The 19,355-nt window shown below is 51.7% G+C and overlaps 2 protein-coding genes across 11 annotated transcripts in view; one reads left to right on the top strand and one right to left on the bottom strand.

Annotated features, from left to right (window-relative positions):
* SEPTIN8 (septin 8) overlaps nt 1-16,210 on the top strand; it is a 26,519-nt gene extending 10,309 nt beyond the window's left edge. For 2 of the 8 annotated variants that reach the window (XM_070045189.1, XM_030869664.3), the window contains 9 exons: nt 1,224-1,344; nt 2,393-2,588; nt 2,931-3,117; nt 4,130-4,291; nt 4,861-4,957; nt 5,155-5,323; nt 5,528-5,660; nt 5,762-5,952; nt 14,875-16,210. In XM_070045189.1, the coding sequence (XP_069901290.1) occupies nt 1,224-1,344; nt 2,393-2,588; nt 2,931-3,117; nt 4,130-4,291; nt 4,861-4,957; nt 5,155-5,323; nt 5,528-5,660; nt 5,762-5,952; nt 14,875-15,040 (1,422 nt within the window). In that variant the 3' untranslated portion in view covers nt 15,041-16,210. The other 6 variants (XM_030869658.3, XM_030869657.3, XM_060296211.2 and 3 more) reach the window with 6 other exon arrangements.
* On the bottom strand, nt 16,015-19,355 carry CCNI2 (cyclin I family member 2). 3 transcript variants are annotated; one of them, XM_070045190.1, is made up of 2 exons: nt 18,660-19,355; nt 16,015-18,412 (listed from the first exon to the last, which is right to left on the bottom strand). In XM_070045190.1, the coding sequence occupies exons 1-2, from the start codon at nt 19,282-19,284 to the stop codon at nt 18,357-18,359; spliced, it is 681 nt and encodes a 226-aa protein (XP_069901291.1). In that variant the 5' UTR covers nt 19,285-19,355; the 3' UTR covers nt 16,015-18,356. The 3 variants fall into 3 exon arrangements, with proteins under 3 accessions (XP_069901291.1, XP_069901292.1, XP_069901293.1); XM_070045191.1 differs by having other exon boundaries at nt 18,759-19,355; XM_070045192.1 differs by having other exon boundaries at nt 16,015-18,409; nt 18,759-19,355.

The raw sequence follows: 19,355 nt of genomic DNA, 5'->3' as shown, positions 1-19,355 counted from the left end.
CCCTCTCTGCTCACTGTGCCTGTACCCACACAAGGGCTGCCACTGTCCTAATCAGTGCTTCTGGGACTGTCTTCAGTTGGGCCTGTTTCCGCCCCTCAGGAGCTGTGAGCTGGATGGCAGGATGAGACTCAGACCCCCTGTTCTGTCCTGTCCTGTCCTTGCTCTGTCGAGCTGGCAGTCAGGGCAGAGGGGCTTGGGAACAGAGGAGGCATGCTTCTGCCCTACGTGGAGCTGTCTGGGGCCTGCCCTCGAGAGGACCCAAACCTGGGGAGGATGAGCCTGGGAAGCTTCCGTCCCCATTCCCAGGGAAGCATTCCACCCCCATTCCCAGGGAAGCAAAGAATCCACACAAATTGGAGCCTGACCTTGACGCTCTGCTTTGGGTCCCGGTGGGTTCTTTTTATAGTGCTCTGGCCAGCTCGCTGGCCCCTGCTCGCTCAGGACCTGCTGCCCGCCTCTCTGGGCAGGCCTCCACATTCTCGTCCAGAATCCTCTGTCTAAGCAACTAGGACTGGGGTGGGGCCGGGAGGATGACAGGAGCCAGAGCCTGGGAGTCCCTACAGAGTACCACTGAGGCCTCAGAGTCACAATGCCCCAGAGACTGGTCCTGAGACCCAGTGAGCGCCGGCCCCTTCAGCAGGGCCCACGTGTGCATTCCATGCTTGGGTGTGTGAGGAGCAAGGGGTGCCCGTGGAGGACTATGAGCCCAGCCTGATGGGAGAGGCCCCCCGATAGTGCGAGTGTGAGGGGGTCAGGCCAGACCTGCCTCTGCTTGGGTCCTGCTTCAGTAGGAAGGGGCCATAGGAACATACACACCCTCTAATCTTGGCCTTTTGAAATCTTCGTTTAAGATCCAGGGACCATCTGGGGCCTCCTCCTGGGCAGGAGGGCAGGTGAGCCCTCAGGTAGCAGCCATAGGTCTTGGGGCCACCTGCCAGGAGACACCTCAGGCGTAGACATTCCTCGCCAGCCCAGGAGGAGCAAAGCCACAGGTGAAAGGGCCTTTTCCCAGATAGTCATGGGTCCTGAGGCCCTGGGGCTCCCTCTGTGGGAACTTGGCCTGGAACTGGAGCTCCGATGCACTCACGATGTGTCCTGAGACGTGCTGAGAATTGAGACGAGGTTGGCGGCGCAGCGGGGGTGGTGTGACTCAGGTTCAGCCTCCCCGCTGCTTGGCCCCTCTTCCCTAGTGGGCTCACCGCCTCTCTCCTCTCTCTTGGCAGAACGCAGAGCCAGAGCCCCGGAGCCTCTCCCTGGGTGGCCATGTGGGTTTCGACAGCCTCCCCGACCAGCTGGTCAGCAAGTCGGTCACTCAGGGCTTCAGCTTCAACATCCTCTGTGTGGGTGAGTGTCATGCCTGGCCAGGGGGCAGCCTCAGACAGAGGACGGACGCGGGTCTTCTGGGAGATGGGGTGCTGCTGCCCTGACCACCTGTTGAGCTGCAGGGGGACCTCCCAGGCAGAGTGACACTTTGGGGGGTCAGGACGAGGCTTTGGTGGGTGTCTCTGCCAGGGTCAAAGATAGAGGTGGAGCCAGGACCTGATTCAGTGTTGCCATGAAGAGTAAACTTGGAAAGAGTAAAAAGCTTGGAAGTGCTTTGAGTGTTTATCATAGTGGTTGGGATCCATTTGTTTGTTTGTTTGTTTAAAAAACAGCTATTGTTGTTCCTACTGTGTGTCAAGGACACTATGGTAAACCAGACTGTCCCTGCATTACAGTGTTATGTAGTAAGAGCTCCAGTACACATCTAAACAAATACAGCCCCCAACAGGGAGGCTCTGGAAGGTTCCATGTGCCTCAGGGCCTGGGGCTCCCAGAGGGGACAAAAAGCTCTGCCAGACCCTCTACAGGTGCCCAAGCCCTGGCATCTGCCAGGCTGTGGGTGCCCCTTAGAAAGCAGCCTTTCCTGAACCTCCCCCCTCCCATTAAAGCTTCATGAAGTTGGGGTCACCCACAGCAGGTGAGCTGAGCCACTGGTGGCTTCAGACCCTGACCCTGCTGGCCCCATGACCTTCCTGGGCCCAGGAGGGATGGTGTGTAGAGCAGGTGACCGGGTCCCATTGAGGCCAGCAGGGGCCAGTGTCTAGTGGTATCTCACAACTGCCTGGCTTTGTCTCTTCCCCACGCTCTGAGGAAACACCTACAACACCCCATGTAGCCATGTCTTATATCCAAGTCAGCCTTTTGGGTCTTCCTTCCACATATTATTTCTGAGGCCACTGAGAAGGGGTGGTTCATGGGGTTGGGGACAGTGGGGGATGGAGTGGGAGACCTGCCCCTCTCTCTTGTACAGAGGCCGAGGGTGCCTGAGCCCCACCTGGCTTACCCAACAGCCAGGGACAGCCCCAGTTCCAGCCTTTGACATCCCCTCTGCCCACTCCTTGCCCCCCAGGGGAGACTGGCATTGGCAAGTCCACACTGATGAACACGCTCTTCAACACGACCTTTGAGACCGAGGAAGCCAGTCACCATGAGGAGTGTGTGCGCCTGCGGCCCCAGACCTACGACCTCCAAGAGAGCAACGTGCAGCTCAAGCTGACCATCGTGGATGCCGTGGGCTTCGGGGATCAGATCAATAAGGATGAGAGGCAAGTGACAGGAAGGGCGGCCCGCCTGGTCTCTTCCCCGTCGCTCCACGTTGGCCGTGGTTCTAACACTCTGCCCGAGTGCTCTGCACTCCTCGCTGCCCCAGACAAGTAACCAAGCCCGCACTCCATGGGGGCCAGGGGAGGGCCGTTAGGAGAATATCTAAGGTCCTGAGGACCCCTTGGGGGACCAGGAGAAGGGGTCAGCCACCTGTACCCAGACAGGGATCCCCAGGTAGAAGCTGTTCGTTCCCACAGAGAGAAGGCTGGTGGGCAGCCTGGCTGGGCTCCAGGCCTTGCACCACGGCTCTGCTGCCTGCCTTCCAGTGACGGAGCCGTCTGTAGTTACAGGCCCATAGTTGACTACATCGATGCGCAGTTTGAAAACTACCTGCAGGAGGAGCTGAAGATCCGCCGTTCGCTCTTCGACTACCATGACACGAGGATCCACGTCTGCCTCTACTTCATCACGCCCACGGGGCACTCCCTCAAGTCCCTGGATCTGGTGACCATGAAGAAACTAGACAGCAAGGTCTGGCCCCCCTCCAGCTGATTCTGTGGGCTCCCCATCTTCCACAGGGGGGGGTGTGGTTGGGGGCTGGTGGACAGCCCCCTGGGCTTGGTCCTCTCTGTATCTTCTCTTGCATCTGTCCCTATGGCTCCAGCCAGCCCCCATTGCGCTGGGCTCTTTCTCTAGATCTCTGTCCCCTGCGTCTGGCCCTGAGCCCATTCCTTCCAGCTGAGTTGATTCTTATTCTCAGCCTGCTAGCTCCTGGCATCCTCCCCATCCCCCTAGAGTTACCTCCCCACCTCGCCCCCGTCCCTCTGCCCCTCTGACCCCACCTCCCCAGAGCATCCCAATTCTCTGCTCATTTTCTCTCTCTCAATTCCTAGTTCCTCTGCTGCCTTCACTTCCCCTGTCCTTCCTGCCATGGCTTTCCCTTGGGGTCCTCCTGAGCACAGTAGAGACAGGAGAGTTAAGCCCTAGAATTAGAGTAAGAATGAGGAGTGGGTATTAAAAGGGCACCTTCATGGGAATGACAGGAATGGCATGGGGTCCTGGAGGGTGTGCAGCCCCAGAGTCACCTGTCAGCTCTCACGTGACTGCTCCCCTCTCTCAGGAGTTAATTTTCACTGTGAACAATGGAATAACCTTGGCCTGGGAGATTTTGAGGTCTTCCTGTGGCTTCTGCTAATGGGTCATCTAACCTGCTTTGGGGGTGCTCAGCCCCCTACTGCTGGTCCTGTCAGGCCCCACACCGGTTAAGACCTTCAGAGCACTCTGGGTCAAAGCTGGGCATGCCCAAGGGAGTAATTTGGGGCTGGATGGAGGTTTGGGGCAGCCAGGGCTGTAAGAAACACTGCAGCCAATTGTTACAACCCGTCAGAACGGCCCCAGCTGGCTGGGTTCAGGCCAGGACACCCCTTAGGAGCAGCTCCATCTCTCTGGCTTCCTGCCCGCCTGCCCAGGGGTGTGGCCTGAGCAGGGCTCTCCACAGTCAAGGAGCAACTCACCTGCTGACCCCTCTCCTCAATCCTGGCAGGTGAACATTATTCCCATCATCGCCAAAGCGGACACCATTTCCAAGAGTGAGCTCCACAAGTTCAAGATCAAGATCATGGGTGAGCTGGTCAGCAATGGGGTCCAGATCTACCAGTTTCCCACGGATGATGAAGCTGTTGCAGAGATTAATGCGGTCATGAATGTGAGTGTTGGGCAAGGGCCTTGGGGCTCTGGGGCCAGAGGGCTTGGAGCCAGCCCCAGGCCACTCTCTTTTCCCTGGGTTTCAACCTTAGCTCTCCAGGAAAGATGGGTGGGCATCTGGGAGCTGGCCAGTCCTGCATCTTCTGGACAGGAGATGGGAAGAATTGGGTATTGGGCTGGTACCGGGGCTTCCCCAGGTTTAAGTTTCCCAAGGTACGAACTCAGGGCTAGGACCTGAAACCTGCAGGAGCAAGCAGGCAGGATGCCAGGGCTTGGGAACTTGGAAGAGAGCCAGGCCCACAGGTCGTTTGAGAGAGCTTCTAGTGGCCCCTGGGGAGCCCAAGGGCTGAAAGAACACCCTAGAACAAGAGGAAAGGGGTTGCGGGTTCAGCCCACTCCCTTGTGTGGAGGTTCCAGGATACTTCTCCAAAGGAAAGCCGTCAAGTGAGCATCTGGCCAGGCCTTGTTCAGGTCTGGGCAACCCCTCCCTGGGGCCCAGGGGCAGTGAGGGTGGGTCTGTTCATTAGCCTGTGTCACCTCAGTGCTCATGCACACTTGGGCCCTTTCCAGGCACACCTGCCCTTTGCCGTGGTGGGCAGCACCGAGGAGGTGAAGGTGGGGAACAAGCTGGTGCGAGCGCGGCAGTACCCTTGGGGCGTGGTGCAGGGTGAGTGTGGTGGTGAGAGCACAGCCCCGGCTGGGGACCCGGACTCAGTCCCCTGTCCTGTGTCCTCACCGTGACCATCTGCTGCCTGTCCTCTCTCTGGAGTCTACCTCTAACACCCTAACCGCTGTCCTGTGCCCCGTCCTTCCTGTGCTGGTGGCTGGGAGCCTGCCTGATGCCCACGTGCCCTCTCCTTTCAGTGGAGAACGAAAATCACTGCGACTTCGTGAAGCTCCGGGAAATGCTGATCCGGGTGAACATGGAGGACCTCCGCGAGCAGACCCACAGTCGGCACTACGAGCTCTACCGGCGCTGCAAGTTGGAGGAGATGGGCTTCCAGGACAGCGATGGTGACAGCCAGCCTTTCAGGTGACAGCCTATCTCCCCAGCCACAGCCAGACTTGCCACGTCGGCATCTGTTCTGGGGGCTTGTGAGCTGGGGAGAGAGGCTGCTGGGACCCCAGCATCCTCTGCCCCCGATCCCCCATGCCCACGTGATTTCGCTTCTCTGGCTCTGCCCACTCCGTTCCGCCATAATCCCTGCGTTGGCCTCTTTTCTCTGGGTCTCCACAGCCTACAGGAGACATATGAGGCCAAGAGGAAAGAATTCCTGAGCGAGCTGCAGAGGAAGGAGGAGGAGATGAGGCAGATGTTCGTCAACAAAGTGAAGGAGACGGAGCTGGAGTTGAAGGAGAAGGAGAGAGAGGTGTGTGCGGGGCTTGAGGGTTGTGGTGAGGCCAGGCCAGGGAGGGCCTGGGCTCCTTCTGGGCCCACATGAAGCCTGGCCTCCCCGCCTTCTGCTCCCAGCTCCACGAGAAGTTTGAACACCTCAAGCGGGTCCACCAGGAAGAGAAGCGCAAGGTGGAGGAGAAGCGCCGGGAACTGGAGGAGGAGACCAACGCCTTCAACCGCAGGAAGGCGGCGGTGGAGGCCCTGCAGTCTCAGGCCCTGCACGCCACCTCGCAGCAGCCTCTGAGGAAGGACAAGGACAAGAAGAAGTAGGTGGCGGGCTCCCTGCCCTGCGCTGGCTCGCTCCCTCTCACTCTTGCTCACTCTCGCTGGCTCACCATTTTGCTCTCTCCTTTCACTTGCTCTCCCACCTCATTCTTGCTCACCTTTCTTCTTTCACTAGTGATCTTCATATCTCAAGATATCAAGCATTCATGCCCACTCTTGTATTCGTGCATGAGTGGCCCCTCTCTCCCTCTTCTACCCCACACCCCATTTCTCTCTCTCTCTCTGTGTCTTTCTCTCTCTCTCCTGCAGCCCCCTCAAGAGCTGGGTGGAGAAGGCTGGGCCACACAGGCAGGGAGCGGCCCCCGAGAGGGTGTAGGGTCTCAGGGAAAGTCTTTCAGGCCAGGAGACGGTCAGGGCCTGGGAATGTTAGCATTTCTGGGCAGATTCCAAAAGCTCCTGTGGTTTCTGCTTGGACAGCCATGGTGCCTCCCCCTCAGTCCTGAAGCTGTGGACGTGGGCCCCATATTGGCAGGCAGGTGGTGACTGAGGACAGTGGAGACTTGAGCCCAGCCAGCACTGACCCCCTGGACACTATGATCTTGACCTGCTAAAGGAAGGACAGCAGCTCCCTGTAGGGGCCCTGTGAGTCCTACTGGAGAGGAGGCTGCCCCTCAAGTAGACGCTGGAGTTGTTCCTCCAAGAGTACTCAGAGGAGAGAGAATTATAGGGGATGGGGCGGAGGCTTTTCCAGGAGTGCAGTCAATTTTGGCCAGGTGGGGGCCACTCTAAGTCCCTTCTCCTTGGTGTTTTTCATAGCCTGTTTCCACACTCACATCTGGAGTCCAGATGCCCTGGCTCCCGGGGAGTCTCCCTCTCCCGCCCCACTTCATTCAGTGTCCCACACAGCATCACACTGTGGGGATCTCATCTGTCCCTGCTTCTCCCTGCCCCTGGTCTGTGTCAGGTACCTTCCTTCTCTTGCCAGGTGTACCCATCTTGGTCCTCATTCTTGTTCTCCTTGGAATTCCATTTCGTTCTGGAGTGTTTGGGAATGTGTGTGTCCAGGCATTTCCTTCCGTGGTGGCAGTGGAGCCTTGTGGTTAGGGGCATGCAGCGCATGGCTAGCTGTGGCCCTGGGATGCTGCTTGTGGCCTTAGCCTTCCACCTGCCCCCCAATATTGTGCTCCCTAACACACACACACGCATGACACATGTACACTGTCTTACTCTCTCCTGCCCCATCACATACATAGACTCAGACACATATCTACTAACACACACAGTCCCCAAGGCACACACGCACAGAGGCACAGACACATCTAAGGAAAATAAACTTAAGGAGCTTCTGGGGGAGACCAGGGGGACAAAGCCAGGCGTTTAGGAACTGGATGCTAGTTCTCATTCCTGAGGCCTGTCTTCTGCTTTGGAATAGACCCTGTAGTTTCCCGCATCCTGCTGACTGGTGGTTCCACCCCAGCTGCTGGCACGGCTGCGACAGATAAGCCCCTGCTCGTCCCCAGGGAGGACCCCAGCCCCACACTCCCCTCAGCCATGTAAACTTCCCTTCTGCTTTGCATTTGCTTCCAGCCCTGGTCCCATGTCCAGGTCTTGGTGAGCTCGGTGAGTGTGAGGGCTCTGTGAATTGGAACCTGTGTGGATTTCAAGCTAATGGCTCAGAAATCTTGTTTTTCCTGGGAGTGGGTATGCCATTCTATGAACCACATGCTGGCTCCTGAATTGACTTTTCCGTGCTCCCTGCCAGCTTATCCCAGGCCATCTCGTTTAAAAAAAGGCAGGCAGAGTCCCCTAGGAAATAAGCTATGGAGAAACCCCTCAAAAACAGAAGATCAAGGACCCGTGGCCAGGTCAGGGGATGAGGGCCAATGGGGTGGGGTGCAGGCTGGCTGCAAGGGCACCAGCACAGCTCAGGGTGGGGCTCATCACTGGTGTCAGGTCTCCCTGCTTTTTTCATGTGACCTGGGCCTGGAAAACAGGCCTTTTCTGTTTGCTGGACATTCCAGAAAGCTTCAGTCAGTTTGGCCTCTGGGAGAGAGCGCTCTCCTCCAATGCTGGCCTTGTGGAGGCCAGGAGTGGGGTAGGTGGGGTGGCTGGGAGCACCCCTTCCCCCCACCCTGGTCAGGGGAATGGGATGAGTCAGGAGTGCATTTGGGGGGACATTTTTTTGTGACCATTTAGTTGAATGGCTTTGACTGACTGTACTTATTCTTCAAATTTTAATTGATCTTTGCAAAATTACTTCCCTATCCGACCCTCAGCCTGGGATGCCATAAACTGAAGCGAATTCTCTGCTTTGCTTGTTACAAATGCCAAACTGACTGTCCTTTCCCAGTGTTCATCTTGCTGTCTTTTGCTTCTGTTTGATTTGGTCGTCTGTGTACCTTTTAATGTGTCTGTTTTTGTTCTGTTTGTTTTATTTTTATTTTTCAGTTAACGCACGCACAGACTTACATGTCAAGAGTGGACTTTAGACTTTCATGTGTTAAGTTGCTTGAGTTACACCTTGTGACCCTTCTCCCATAACATGGTGTGAGGACGGACTGGGAGCTGGTACAGACTCCAGTGTTTACAGCCTTGCTTTTTCCCCCCCACCCCCCCACCCCGCCATCCTCCAGGCTGCCTGGGCCTGGCGGGCCACCCTCTCTATGCAAACTCGTTAAAGCCATGAATGCTGGAATCCAAAACTGATGAGGTTTATTTTTTTCAGAGCCAGTGGCTGGTCTTCCATTTACAGTGTCACTATTCCTTGACGGAGCAGTCTTGTGCCACTCTAGCGAAGGCCCCAGCCGGCGATGCTCGGCCTAATTGTTCAGCGTCAAGATGGCAACTCATGCAGTGCCCTAGGTGTGGCCACGTGGTGTGGTATACATGCTGCAAATTCGCCTGGTTCCCCTTCATTTTAATTTTTCTAACCTAGAGCTTAATTTCAATAATAACTTTTAAAGCACTTCTAAATTTTTATTTTGGCACGAGCATAAAGACAAATAATACCCTCTCCCATTATTTTCATAAGTAACAGATTCCCTGATTTTTAAAAACTAAAAATATCTCTAAACCTTTCTTATGTATAAAGTATCCCTATAAAATATAGGGAGAGGTGGGTAATAAACATCCTGTAATGACAGTGTTTGGAATTTCTTTATGGATGAAAGTGGATCATGAACAAGACCACATCCAGTGTTCTTACTGTGAATGTAAATGGAACAGCAGCCCACAGCCATTGTCTCTGTGCCCCAGAGGTGCTACCTGTAAACAGGGACCAACCCCATGTGTGCGTGTTAAGTGTTTGACTCTGTTTAACTAAGACCCCCCAAACCAATTCTGCATATTCCAAATGCAAGAGTGTTCAGCGGGAACAGGTTTTTCTCCAGATCATTGTTTCCTTTTTCTTGGCTGAGTCACAGGGGAAGAGGTGAAAGTGTCTGATGCATGTGAACAATTTAAGAAAAAAATACCAGCAGAGGAGCTTTTCCCCTTCACTGGCATTCTTAAAGAGAACATTCTAAGAAAGTACAAGCATTCTTCTATGTTCCTGTTGATTTGCAAGCCATTGAGAATATCAGGGTTGAAAATATAGGCTGATAATATGGTACACAAGAAATGAATAGATGAGAAGAAGGATTTCATTTAATGTTGATGAAGCACTGTGCTGGGCACTGGCTACCCAGAGTAAAGCACAGCTGTGTCCTCAAGGAGCTTACAGTCTAGTGCACTCCCTAGTTGGAAGACTTAGGAAGCTGCGCTAATATATTGTTGGATTGGCATTTTGTTTTTTACGTCCTTCATCTTCTCTCCCATCAGTTTCCCTCTTTCTGCCTTGGCCTGCTTTACTCATTTCCAGGACAAGGTCCTGGCTCCTTCCTGCCCTTCTGAGACTGTGTTACATTCAGAGAGGGGTGGAGGGTGAGCTGTGTGTATCCACTGAGGCGTGACCAGGAAAAGGTGGTCTTTTTCTCCTCGCCAGGAGCAGAGCAGGTTTTATTGATGCTCAAAGTGAAGATTCTCCAAAGTTATGCCATGACCAGGGGTGGATACAGGTATTTGAGGGGCTTGAAGCTTGAACTACTTGAGAAACCTTTTTTTTTTAAAAAAAAAAAAAGAAGGATATGAGTATAAAATTAGGTACAGGGCCTTGGAAAGGGCACTGAGAATTAAGCTTCATTAGCTTCAGAGTAAATCCACCTCTGGCTATAACTGATGCTTCAGTGTGGGTATCCAAAAAGGTAAATCAGCATATCTAAGGCAGATGTGGACTGTGAGTGGCTTAACTTTAGGGTAATTATATGTCTGAAAGTGTATTTAGTTGGGTGGAAGTATGACCTTTAAGATAGCCTCTGTCAGCTAATGTATAGCTAATGTATTTCTGAAGACGGGGCTCAGTGACCCAGCAGGTTCACTGGTTATATAAGAAATAAGGACTTCTGATTCATGGGCTAATCTGGGGACTCTTGGAGTGGGCAGATTCTGCCACCCATCCACTGCCGCCTGCGGGCTGCACCCAGGGCATACTTGGGAGACCAGAATTATGGCTGGTTATCTGCCTGCGGGCCCACGCCTTCCCAGAATCTCGGGGAGACCTGTCATTGTTACATTTTCTGGGGTCTGAGCTGCCTCCACAGGACCCATTGACTTCAGCGAGCCTTACTGCACTTTTCTCCCATGCTGTTTATGTTTGGAATTTTGTCATTTTTAGCTGAGACCAAATTAATTCTTGGTGCCCAAGGTGGGCTTAGAACTTGCCATTATTTAACAAGCTCCCCATCACGGAATGTGCCCCCTGTCTGCAGGATCTGATTACCCCTCCTTTTCTGTCTCAGTATCATGTTGGCATTTAGGACAGTCAGTGGGATCACGCTGGCATTTACTATCATGTCTTTCATGAACCAAGTTGGTTTTGGGTAGAATCACCGTATAATTTATTGCCCAAACTGAGACTTTTGAGAGTGAAAGGAAATGCTATTAATAATTACGCCAAGTCAACAGGCATAAGCCATGACTGTCTCAGGCAAACTGGGATGTATGGTCACCCAAGTTATGGGTAACCTGAGTCTAGGTGGTCTGCACTTGTGCAGACTAACTCCATGTATGTTTGTGTGTATGTCTTTGTGTGGGTTCCCTGTTAAGTGGGGCTCGTATTACTGGATAAGAGGCCCAAGGGAAGTGTGGCTTGCTAGTCTCTTACGTTAACATGCTTTTCTAAAACTGCTTCATTTGTTAATTCATTTACTCCTTCATTCATTGACAATTTTTGTTCCTTTCCATTCACTTTGTACTCATTTTTTTCCATTAAATTTTGCATTTATTTTGAGTTTTTGTGGTGTCTTCTTTGGGCAGTGGCTTTTCTGACTTAATGTTTCCTAGCCTATTAATCTGCTACACCTGTGGTAAAATACAGCTTGTCTTTTCCATGAACTTTGTGGGGTTGATCAGCTTCTATAGGAGTAGTGTTTTAATAGTGAATCCTGCCATGGGCATCTGTGAAAGGCTCTTGAATAGGTGTGGGATGGAGGAAAGATAGGAAAGAGAAGACGCAGCCTGTGGTTAATGAATCTTTATCAGGTGACTTTATCCAGCAGGACATGAGAGAAGGAAGACCCTGCGCTTGAAAAGTTTACCTCCTTGTTGAGGAGGCTTGACATACGACGACTAACATTTGAGTTCTTATTGTGTGCTAGTCATTGGTCTAAAGTGCATTACATGTATTAATTCCTCTAATCTTCACAATAATCCTATGGTTAGGTACCATTTTGCCCATTTTATAGGCAAGGCACAGAGAGGTTAAGTAATTACCCAAGGTCACACAGCTCGTAACTGGAGGAATTGAGGTTTCAATATTGGTATCCTGGACCCTTAATTCCTGTGCAGCTTGACAGTGTAGGTTGGTGGACCTGAGATGGTTTTGCAGAGATGGGATGCCCTGGTAAGTAGGCAAATATTTGGTTGAGGGCAGACTGGTGGTTGAAGGAAGTGATGGCAATCTCCTGGGCCCATTGTTGACGTGCTTTCTCTGTTGGACACTAGGTTGATCTCTGGGAAGACCAAAATGAGGAGATGGGGGACTAAGGTGGGGAAGCTGACAGCCCAGCAGGGAGACTGGCATGCAGGCATCCCTAGTGAAGGTATAGCACTACTCTCCCCACAGGGAGGCAGGTAGCAGGGAGGCAAAGTCTTCATCAAGCTTTGAAGGACAGAGACTCTCTAGGAAGCCAGGGGGAATAGGGCCACACTGATGGAAGGACCTTGGCTCACCCAACTGGGGGAGGTAATATTTGGACAAATTTAGGACAGGTCTATGATGCTCATCCACGTGCTCCTCTCTTAGCCCATCTGCCTCTGAGCTCTCTCCCATCTCTGTTTTCTGCAGCCACAGTCCTTTACCAATTCCTGCCCTCTGCAGATGGGGACAAGTGGAAGATGGATGTGTCTTTATTTCTCCCACCACAGTGATCCCCAGTCTCTAATCTGAGGTGGGATATGAGTTCCTAACTGCAGGAAAAAAATGTTAAAGGAGAGTAGGATGGGACCTAGGATTCCAAGACAAGCTTGAACAGCATAAAACTTTTAAAACAAAAAATCTCACAAGTGGTATTTTGGCAATGCAGAAGTTTGCTTCCCCAAAGAAGGGGAATATTATTTACAGAAAGATGAAGCAGCAAGGCTGTCCCTTACCCCCATACTGTGGCTCACAGGTCCACCTTCTCCTTTTTCCAAGAGACTGAGAGTTGGTTTAGCTCTGGGGATGCAGCTTACTTGGTTAAGGGGGTCCAGATACCTCTCAGCAGTTTCCTGAAGTCAGAGACAGCGTGAGCTGGTGTGGGCTCTCAGGATGAGCCCCTGCCCCACCAGCGACAGTGCCCACTCCCAATGGAAGGAAGGAGGCAGAGGGAGCTGTGGCCATGAGCAGCAGGCTGCCCCTCAGCATGTCCCTCTGTGTTGGACTAGAGGACAGTTACTGACAGGGCTTGAGAGATGTATTTCAAGTGTATTTGACTCTATCAGCTCTAAATGCAAGGTATCTAATACATATAAAATAAGACTCAGACAGGGTTGAAAGGAATTAAGGTGTATTTTAACAAAAGTTCCAACACGCAAATTTGTTTCAACAAAAGGTAGAGATCTGTGCTGACTACAGTACAGACACTATTATACTATATGTAGTCCTCGGCTGTTTTGCAGCTGGTAGCAGATCACACTCCGCGTGGCTTAGCACGTTTACAAAAAACTGTTCACAGTGGAAGGACTTCACAAATTACCTCTAAATGTGTGGTTCAGTCATTCATATCCCCAACACTCCTTACACAGCCCCAGTGGGCATCGCTGCCAGCTGGACTCCACTGCCTAGAGAATGGCTCTATAGTGTCACCTCCCTCAGCCACGCTAGTGGTCTCTCCCTCCTCCTGGCAGTGGTGGAGGCAGCCTCAGCCTCAGCCCCTGCTCACCTCAACCAGAAGCTCTGGGAGCTGTCTCTCCCCATCACAAGGGCCACCTTGAAGTGTTCTGCTTTAACACAAGAATCCCTCTAGTTAAGCTAATAAACTACTTTGCTTAAGAGTAACAAAGGAGAAATTTGCCTAAAGCTTGATCAAGATGCTGTACATTAAATAAAGCATACTTTATAAATCGAGTCCTTATGAAGAAAAGACTTAAATCCTGGCCAAGTCAAGGTAGATCTACCTGGAGAGACTATCCCATTTCTGCAGGGGTGGGCAGAGTACTTGGGACTTGAAAGCTGCACATGTTCTTGGTACAAGCCTGGGAAGCTGGAAGGACCTGGCCGGCTCTGGCAGGTGGAGCAGCAAGAACTTGTCTGTCAGCACCAGCCCAGCCCTTCGGCCCTGAGCAAGGCCTACCTCTGGCCTCATAGTCCAGCTGTCTTAGGGGCTGATACAGCCCTTGCTGGAGAAGGAAGAAAAAGCAAGCTGCAGTATGAGCATTTACTCCTTCTCTCTGGTCTCGGGCCCAGGGTTCAGAGGGAGGCAGGGGTTCAGTTTGTCAGATTACCCTTCCCTTTAGGGACCCTGACCTATCTTTTTTGCCCCCTTAATTTTTTCTGAAGACAGGAATGTTTTCTCAGTTGCTCTTTCAGGGCCTTCTTCCTTTCTTGTTATAGGATCCGTAAAGCCTACAATATAGAGGAGTCCAAGCAAGGCGGGATTGCCATTATGCTCTAAAGGGCACCGGGGTAGGGGCACAGAGGCTGGCAGGTGAACCAGAAAGTTGTCTGTGCGGGAGGATGACTAAAAACTTGTCAGCTGTTGCTTTACAAGTTCTTTGCAGTGGTTCCATTGCCTAATACCGACCTGTAATTAAGACAGAGTGGTCATCCTTGAGGCAGAATCATTTTACATTCTAAAGAATGAGCAATTCAGTGCTGAAATATTAGCATGGAGCAATTTCAGGAAGGTCCAACCACCCAACTTAAGAACATTAACCCCACCATCTCAGGAACACCCATCTTCAACCTCAGCAAAAACTGTCATTATTCTAACTGCATTCCATCTTACCCTGTCCATCCTGAGTGATTCTGACCTCCCAGTGCCTACTCAGGGTATCCTGGTGCCTGGTACCATATAGAGGGTGAGGGGTTAGAAATTTACACTCCTCAATACTAAGCTCAGGTTTGCTTCCTCCTGAGCTAGACATGTCCCCACATCCTCTTGACTACAAGGGCTGCTACTGAGATAAAGCTTCACTCACTGTCAGAGAAACCCACTCTGGTGAAGGGAATGTGTATCTAATACTCAAGTCCAGAGGATATGCCACGTGTGAAAAGCCTAGCCCTTAGGAAGACTCTTCAGAGTCATCATGGCCAGAGCATCTTCTGGAGCCCACAAGGGCCAAGAAGGGCCACAGGTACCCTTTTGGGGGCAGAGTGCATCAGCTGAAGGGGCAAAACTGAGAGCCTGGTCTGGGGCAAAGTTGATGTCTACCTGTGCTTTCTTTAGCAGATCAGATATAGGAGTACAGCAGTCGGGCATGAGCCTCTCCAACTCTAAGGTGATGATGACCAAGGCCAGTGTGGAGCCCTTGAACTGCAGCAGCTGGTGGCCCGCCATACAGTGCTGCAGCTGCCTGGTCAGGGATGCGACGTGGAGGGAAGGATTCCTCTGAGGCAGCAGCTCCTTCACGTGGGGCCAGCCCAGGACCACCAGGGCGTGGAACTGGAGACCGTGGTTTTTAATGTTAGAACAGAAAACCCCATACTTTTCATATATCAATGACCAAAAGTGCAAACAATTTAAATTTTCATCAGGGAATATCAAATGTTGCCCAACCCTTTTCATTCCCATTCATGGCCCCCCAACGGGCTTGGGGCTTAATACCCCCTCTGTGGCCAAGCTCAGCTTCAACCCTGGAGAAAAAAAGACAGTCTGCTTTGTGACATGCTCATTAAGAGCCTAAAGTACCCAGATGACAGTGTTTCAATTCTGAAAAACAGAAGCATACGATTCAAGATTAAGGTAGCAGAAAAGTTACTTGTATCTGCTTGACATGAGAGGAAACTCTGCAGCTTGGCAACAGTGGCCAGTTTTCATACTGATACAGCCCTTAGTGATTTAATCTTCATGCTTCATAACAGACCAAAACCCCATGACATTTCCACATTGCATAATTTTGCCTTACTAACAGAATCATATTCTAAAGGGTGACCATCATTCTCTAACTAAAACGAATACAAACGAATACGACATTTTTAAGTGCCAGATCAATATGGTCTAAAGCCTCAATAAGGACTGTGTGTAGGTGAACAAAGACAGCTAAGTGAATGTGTGTAAAGTGTAGCAAAAGCAGACAGATTTTTATGTACAGTATTCATAGAACGGAAAGTTAAATATTTTTGCAGTGTGTATTTAAAAGAGAAACTCACCACAATAGTGCCATCTAAATATCTTTGTAAAGTTAATTTAATGTCCTTTAGAAGTGGGAGTCTGGTGGAACTGTGTTGGATTTAAGACAACATTTCACTCTTCCGTATGTTGTGAGCCTTGTGGGTCACCTCACTGTGCTGCATATGCAAGGACGTGTGCTTTGCCATCCTATGTTGTGAACAGCTGTTCTAAAGGCACAGTGAGTCCAGGATAGACTCGTACTCACTATGGTCAAGAAGTCCAGCGGTGTCCCACTGTAGAGATCCCAGTGAAGTTTGTCCAAAATAGCCAGCTCCATCCTCAGCAGCTCATTCGGGGAATAGCCAGAGCCATAGTGCTTTATGAAGTCTTTTATGCGTGGAATTAACTGTAAAAAGAAAATAAAGAGGCCAAAGCCCTACACCATGTCATGGTAGCTTTTGTTTTCTTATCCCTGGGGACTGGGCATCCATGACCCTAGTAGAGTTGTCTTCCACTGACCCACCACAGAAAATGCTTCTGAAAGGAAAACCAAACCAGATCTTGGCTATCTGTCAAGTCCCCAGGTATTGTGACAATATGTAGTGAATGTCACATGGTCACCTGCTGCCAACAGGTCTTGATCCCCAACTGCACTCCAGCTCATACCTGAAGGTGCTTTGGAGGCTGGGGCTGTGCTGTCTCCCCCATTCAGCTGTAACAATGCACTCAAAGCTTTCCAGCTGTGGGCTCTACCCATTCCCTGTTCCCAATCCCTACCATGACTCCTTGTCATAGAGAGGAGTATACCTTTGAGCTTCCTGGTCTGTGTCAGACAGACTCATTGATAAAACCTCCCATGGTTTTGGCAGCACCATAGCTGCAAACACATTCCTTTCCGCCCTTATTGAAGGCAGTTCAGTTCTGGAAAAACTATGACTTTTCCCCAGAGAAACTAATAAGGCTTGTCTATGAGTAAACATGCAAGTACCAAGTGCACTGAAGACTTGGTCCTACTTTTTTAGTTAAAGTATTACTATATAACTGTATAGTAGTATTACTACTATAACCTCTAGAAATATTTCTTTTAAAGGTTATTTACTTGATTTTTAGTTGGACAAAAGCATCTATTATTATATAATCATAAACAGGGTTAAAATAAATTTTATTGAAGGTTTGGAACTGGACACACAAGTGACTTTTTCTGCCCCCATGGACCCTGAGATCAGCCAAGGGAGACCTTGTAGAAATGTCAGTGGTTCCACTATCCCCCAAAGGGGGAGAGGTTGGGGGGAGGGAGGAAGGAAGGGAGGTCTGGGAAGGATATTGGGAGAGGATCTTCTGAACAGAAGCCACAGTGAAACTGAGAAGTTCAAGCAAGCCTGAAGCACTTATGGGGGCTTCTCTTCCACCCACTGCACATGGCCCTCCTGCCCCTCTTGGAGAAGGGTCCCAGAGTCCCTGAACACCAGTTTCTTTGACACAGCCAAGTCCTTAAGTCTCAAGCAGCTTTCTTAGATGTAGTTTCTGGGGGTGGTCATTAGGCCATATGGTTTGGGAGGCCTTTTTCTTCTGCTTAATGGGAGGTGACATGTGGCATCAACCAATGAGGCAAGATTATATCTGCTAGGAAGTCAGACCTCTGGGTTTGCTGGGCCAGAACAATTCTGCTATTCTAATTACCCATTTGTGGGGCCCCAAAGTCTGACAAGCCTAAGGAAGGGACAGAAGAAATCCTGGAAGGTATGACTTTTCGAAAATGCCCATTCCCAAGGTCACAGACCTTTCAGGAAACTTGAGTGTTTCCAGCGTTACACACCCCTATACCTCAAAAGCAGCCCTGAATGAGCTTCCAGGGATGCATACCTCCTCTTCTTCATTAACTTTTGCAGCAAGTCTCAAGGAAGTAATTGTAACACAATGGAGTAAACACTTTTTTATCTGCAGTACGGAAGAAACACATATGAGCAGAATATGAATGCCAGAAACTAACTGTAAAGCGTCTGTGGGGTTTTTTTTTAAGAAATGAAGTTTTGCCTTTTTAACTTTTTTTAAAAGACTGATTGTATTTATCCACAAGGAAGTGACCCCCATTTTTAGATGTGACCTGTAAAAACCTCCTGGTTTCAGAACCACAGATGACTAGTCAATAGTCCTTTGTTAGAGGACTGACTGGAGGTGGGAAATATGGCACCATCTCAGGGAGCACACGGTCCCATCCTGACCTCAGGCTGCATTGTACTGGTCCAGACGAGCACACCCCACCTCATCACAAAGGGAGTCCTTTCCCAGCTAGGTCCTCTCACGCTCCCCAAGTCGACTGACCCCTGACGGCCACACAACACAGAGTCAGACAGGCAGATGGTAGGATGTTCCAATTCCAGTTCTACCACTTGGAGCCATTTACTGAATTGATGAGGCTCAGTCTGAGCACCTGGGATGGCTCACCTCTTAGGCAGCAATGGGAAATAGAGGTCAGTTTGCGCCCCCAACATCTGTCACCATCCCTCATAGACTTCCCTACCTTTACTGAAACTATGAGGCGGCTGAAGATAGTGAGAGCCAGGTTAAAAGTGGTCTGGGAGAAGTCAAAGATGTTCTCAACTCTCAGGAGCCCCAACACGACTTCCTGGAAAGCTTCGCAAATCTCCACCTGCTGGAAGAAGGAGGTGGGGCAGAGGAGGGACGGTCGCTGGTGGCCAGTCTCGGTCCATCAGTGGCTGAACGGTCTGCTTACGGTGACCAGAGGGGCTGTAAGAAGCCTCTTCACCTTAAATCGCTGTCGGATAAAGGGCCTCTCTTACCCAGCGCCTCCCCCATTCAGACCCTCTCCTTCCTGTGCCCGTTTTTTGGTCTTTAGCAGGGTTCCCCAACTCAAACAAGCCCTCCTCCAAAACACCTACTAGAGAAGCACCGTCTCAGTGACAAGCTGGCGAATCTCGACTCTTGCCTCGTGCGGGGGATGCACCTGGGGAAGGTGCGTGCTCCAGGGTGCGGCTCACCTGATGGCGGGTGCAGGTGGAACCCGGCCGCGTCCCGTGCGCGCGTGAGGAGGATGAACGTGCTCTCGGGAGGGGCCCCCGCGGGAACCGGTACCTGGATTCGGCCCCCCAGCCACAGGCGCGCCTCGCGGCCCTGGGCCTGGGTCAGGTGGGCATCCAGCTGGCGCTCGTCCAGAACGCCTCCCCAGTCGCTCGGCACCAGCACGGGCCGGCTGGGAACCAGGGGCGGCGGGGGCGGTGGCCCCAGAGCGGCGCCGGGGGCGGGGCGCGCAGCTGACCGAGGCCGCATTGCCCCCCGCGTGGGTCTGGTCCACGACGGCTCCGGGAGACTGACCGCTCCGCGCAGGCAAGCCTCCGGGAAACTTCTCCGTATCGCCGCGGGGAGAGAGACGTTCCGCGGAGGCGGCGGGAGAAGACAGCGAAGGACTGTTTCGCCCAGACTTTCGTCCGGACTCTCACCTGGACGCCGGACGGATCTTATCTCCGAGGCGGACGTCTCCGGCGCTGGCCGCCCGCCGGAAGCCATGGCAACGCCAGATCCCGGGTCTGGGTCCCGGCTTAGCCCGGCTTTTTCTAACCCAGCGCCCGGGACTTGCA

The sequence above is a fragment of the Globicephala melas genome, chromosome 3, assembly GCF_963455315.2.
Source record: "Globicephala melas chromosome 3, mGloMel1.2, whole genome shotgun sequence".
In the NCBI taxonomy this organism is placed as follows: domain Eukaryota; kingdom Metazoa; phylum Chordata; class Mammalia; order Artiodactyla; family Delphinidae; genus Globicephala; species Globicephala melas.
The sequence above is the reverse complement of the archived record's forward strand: the minus strand, read 5'-3'. Positions and strand labels throughout refer to the sequence as shown.